Source organism: Sinocyclocheilus rhinocerous, unplaced genomic scaffold (genome assembly GCF_001515625.1).
Source record: "Sinocyclocheilus rhinocerous isolate Xijiao unplaced genomic scaffold, SAMN03320098_v1.1 scaffold258, whole genome shotgun sequence".
Lineage (NCBI taxonomy): Eukaryota > Metazoa > Chordata > Actinopteri > Cypriniformes > Cyprinidae > Sinocyclocheilus > Sinocyclocheilus rhinocerous.
This window is the reverse complement of record NW_015634010.1, coordinates 1520100-1524757: the sequence shown is the minus strand read 5'-3', so window position 1 is coordinate 1524757 and position 4658 is coordinate 1520100. Positions and strand designations below refer to the sequence as shown.

At 45.1% G+C, this 4658-nt stretch overlaps 1 protein-coding gene across 3 annotated transcripts in view; it reads left to right on the top strand.

Annotated features, from left to right (window-relative positions):
* LOC107744929 (UHRF1-binding protein 1-like) overlaps nt 1–4658 on the top strand; it is a 35362-nt gene that overhangs the window by 19249 nt on the left and 11455 nt on the right. For all 3 annotated transcript variants that reach the window (XM_016558757.1, XM_016558758.1, XM_016558759.1), the window contains exons 11-14: nt 666–775; nt 972–1113; nt 1227–1420; nt 1674–3046. In XM_016558757.1, the coding sequence (XP_016414243.1) occupies nt 666–775; nt 972–1113; nt 1227–1420; nt 1674–3046 (1819 nt within the window). The remainder of the gene's footprint in view (nt 1–665; nt 776–971; nt 1114–1226; nt 1421–1673; nt 3047–4658) is intronic.

The following is a 4658-nucleotide window of genomic DNA, read 5'->3' as shown; positions in this document are numbered from 1 at the left end:
GGGGGGGGGGGGTTTAGGGTGAAATGTGATCTGGACACGGGTTATTAATTGACAGCTGTTGTTTATAGATGCATAGACCTGGATATCTGCTCATCCGAACAATTGATATAGCAAGAATTTGTGACACTTTATTTTAAGGGCTCTTCACAAAGACACTTTCAGATGACTACACAGTTTTGGGTTGTAGTTGTGTTCTTGGCTAGCAAGAGGTCTTCCATGTGGCCACTGAGAGTATAGCAGAGTCTTTGTACAAGAGCCTTTAGCTAAAGTGTTAGTTTTTTAGCTCAGCAGTACAGTACGGCTAATGTTCGAGTATATTGTGATCATGGCTTTAATTTTTAAATCATTAGAATGTGTTTTGCTGTGGCCATTAAGTGTGTCCTGGTAGCAGCTAACACCTTTGAGAGGTTTTTTGCGTAATGGGTTCTGTGTCCCCAGTCCATCAGTCGATTGTCTTAGAGGCGCAGGGTGGAGGGATAATGGTTAGGGAGCTGGACTCAGGCCCAGATGGCTTGTGGCCGCTCTCCCCCACGGCCAACTGCTGCTGGTGTCTGGAGACAGGTACCTCTCTGGTGTGCGTTTGAGGTGCCACACAAACACATGGCTGCGGTTTGTGCAGATGGTCCACTGTGTTTGTGATGTCTGAGTTTATGTGTTTCCCACAGGAAAGATCTCCACCGGCTCCAGCACTTCCTTCTCGCCCCCACCTGCACCAAAAACCCAACTCATGTCCAGCTCAATTGTGCTACGGATGGCAGATTTCAGCATCTTTCAGGTTTGTGTGGAAGAACACACATACACATGCACTAATAATCTTTCCCTCTGAAATAGCTCTTTAACGCCATTTATACTCATTTCAAATTCAAATGTGTTGCATCAAGATGCATAAATGTTGTCATCATTGACTTGAGTAAATGATGAAATTTTTATTAAGTAACTCTTTAAAAGTAGATTTTTCTGCTGTATTGAAGGTGTCTACAGCAGACCAGCCACGCTCAAGTCCTCAAAGCATGATATCCTGCAATAAGAAATCCCTCTACCTCCCCCAAGAGATGCCGGCTATCCATGCCGAATTCACAGAGTACTACTTCCCAGATGGCAAAGACTATCCCAGTAAGACAGAAGTGGCAGCATACATAATAAATGCTGACAAAATCAGAATAGTCACTTAATATCAGTTCAACTGAAGCATTCTCTGAATTGACATGAAAAAACTCTCTCTGCAGTCCCCTGTCCCAACTTGTACGTGCAGTTGAATGCACTACAGCTGGTGCTTGACTCTCGCAGTCTGGTTTGGCTCAATCTGTTTGCGTTGGACCTTCGTCAGAGCTTAGAACAATTTATGGAGCTGTACAAACTCAATGACTCGCAGAAACCTGACGAGCATGTAGATATCAGAGTGGACGGACTCATGCTGAAGGTAGTTCTTACTTACATTCACTTAAGAAACTGCAACAGTTTAGCTTCATCTCTAATCAAAGACACCTGAGCAAGGTAATCAATGTCTTCAGGATTACTAGAAAGTTACAAGTGCGTTTGATCAGGGTTTAAGCTAAACTCTGCAAGGCAATGGCCCTCCAGGGCTGGATTTGAGGAACCTTGTTGTAATATTTTATGTACCATTTTTTTTTTTTTGTAGTTTAATAGAAAATTCTGTGTTTGCATGTTTGTAGCTGGTGATCCCTGCAGAACAGGAGAGGACTCAGCCTGACCAGCCCTGCTCAGTGTCAGTACAGACCTCAGAGATGGTAGCCACTAACACCCGTCACCCTTCCGGATGTACCCGGTCCAGTCTGGAAGCCCTCTTGCAGGCCTTCCAAGAGCAACCCTTCTTCACCTCCCTCTCTGCCTCTTTTCCTCGTTCTCAAAACTCCTTCTCTGTGCTGCATCCTGTCTTCCAGCGGCACGCTCATGAGCAGGACACATGCATTCATGATGTGTACCGGGGCCTTGCTCCGCCATCTCTCTCCACCAATGCCCTCAAAACACCAGCAGCCACCGACTTGTGGGCCGTGCACTTCTCCCAGTTCTGGGTGGACTATGAGGGCTCACGCAGTGGGCGAGGTCGTCCGACACCTTGCGTGGACTCCTTCCCTCTGACACTTTGGGTATGCCACCCTGCCCGATACACTCAGCACCACGAGAGGCTCAGAGCAGGCGTAGGGTCAGGCCTGTTGCCTCGCAGCGAGTCAACAGAGATAGCCAGTCGTCTACAGAGGAAGAAGCTTCTAAAAGAGTTCTACAGCACTGATGCATCTCCCAGCAACATGCCAAGCAACGGCCTCCACAAACCACACTCTCTGGATGGCCTATTCAGCGACTCCTCTTCGTCTCTTTCCCTTGCTTCCTTGTCCTCTTCCAGCGAAGTAGACTTGCAGGTGATAGTGCACATTCAGAAGCACCTGAGTGCTCAGGTGAGCCATGGGCAGTATGTGTTCCTGCTCAGACTGCAAAATGCTGTGAAATCTCTGCAGCGCACTTTACAGCAAGATCTGGAGCAGTACGGCTCCAAGCGCCAGGGTCCCACGCAACCTTTCAGTGCCTGCGTGGGCATGCTCATGAAAAGTGCAGAAGTTGCACTTCTCCTAAAGCCCATTCCTCAACCAGATTTGAACACTAGCCCCCTGGACTCAGACGTATCCCCTTCAGAAAGTAGGGCCACTCTTGAAGCCGGGAGTGAGGAGAGTGATGGGCACGAGAGACCCTCGGCTGCAGGAGAGGGTACTCGAAAAGTGGATCAGCTCCTTTGTGCAGGGACACATGCCGTCAATGCATCTCCCCTCCTTGCTTCCCTGTCTCCTGCTCTGAGAAAGGCATCTGTGGATGAGAGGAGTAGCATGGTGTCTGGTGGAATGGTGCCATCTGAGGAGAAGAAGGACTTGAGAGAAGGATCTCCCAATGGGGACGGCAACAGAGCTGAAGCCAAAGGGCAGCAGAGTGAAACCTCACAAGGTGGAACCATGGTAGTAGATCCCATGTCCGACAATTCCTCCAGGGAATGGAATGATAAGAGTCTGGGAGGCAGGCTACCTCAGTCCATGTCCAGGTATTACTGTTTTAGTGTATTTAGAACACAGCTGTCCAATCTTTCCTGCTTTGTTTTTGGAAATTGATAATGGAAGTAGAGCTGCATGGCCCTGTCCCAAATGCTGACATAAGCCTTTGTGGCCCACCTTACACAATTTGATGACATCATGTTGCATGGAGCATTGGATAGTTGACCAAATCTTTATTAAAGGGTACATCACGGGTTTAAAGGGGGTGGGCATTTTGTTAAACCATAAAATAAATGGGACAACATACGGTGTTGTGAGCTAGACAGACATGGGTAGCCAACCCTGCTCCTAGAGGGCTACCTTTCTGCAAACTTCAAGGGTTAGTTCACCCAAAAATGACCAAAAATTTTCTACGTTGTTTACGCTTTTTTATTTGAACAAAAACAACGTATCCGCGTGACGCAGCTGACACAGAACAACATGCGCTGTTTGCATTCAGTGGATATTCTCCAAAATGGCACCAGGGTGACGCAGAGGAGACGAATTGTTGAATAAAGTAGTTATTTTTGTTTTCTTTGCGTTCAAAAAGTATTCTCGTAGCTTCGTAAAATTACGGTTGAACCCCTGATGTCACATGGATTATTTTACTGATCTCCTTGCTACGTTTCTGGACCTTGATCGTGGTAATTACATTGCTGTATATGGGAGGGTCAGAGAGCTCTCAGAATTCATCAAAAATATCTTAATTTGTGTTCCAAAGATGAACGGAGGTCTTACGGGTTTAGAACGACATGAGGGTGAGTAATTAATGACAGAATTTTCATTTTTGGGTGAACTATCCCTTTCAGTTCCAACCAGGGTTGGAAATTAATAAAGGCTTGTGGCAAAAATGGCCCACAAATTTAAGACAAAGGGGCAAAAATTGCCCTTTGGCTGTTACGATTAAAATGAAATGTGTAAATGCTTTTTTCGCTTTTTTTTTTTTGCAGCGTTGAGCCTTAGAACCAATCACACGCATTTCTGTTGAACTTAGGAATGCATTGGCCAATCAGAGGCGTTTACAGTGCACAGCATAAATGAGTACACCCCCTCTGATTAAATATAAAAGATGTATTTTCTTAATCATCACTAATATAATTCATAGAAAGATGGCAAAATTGAAATGTATTAAACATATTCTTAATAAAAACAGAGAAATACATGCCATTAATATCTGTAAAATAAGAAACTCAGCCAATTTTTGTTTAAATGAAGGATTGCAGAATTGAGTACAACCTGGAGTGTAATATTCTAGAACTTAATATGTCCTCCATAACTCTAAGTACACTGCTCTGACACTTCTTGGCACTGAGTGTACAAGTTCATGACAAATTTTCACATCTGTGCTGTTTAACTCCTGGAGGACGACCTCCTTAAATGCCCTGGTCTTTAATGGGGAGTGTTGCTCAGCTCGTCTCTACAAAATCTCTCACAGCAGCTCAAGAGTGTTAAGATTGAGTGAAATACATGTCCACTGAAGGATTTTCAACTCAGGAGAACGAATATCTTCATTGTCATGTAAAAAAAAAAAAGCACAACAATGCAGGGAATGAGAAGAGGGTAGCATCTTCAGCTTCAGGTTTTGGATTACATCACACAGTGGTGTGTGAATTCATGACAGCG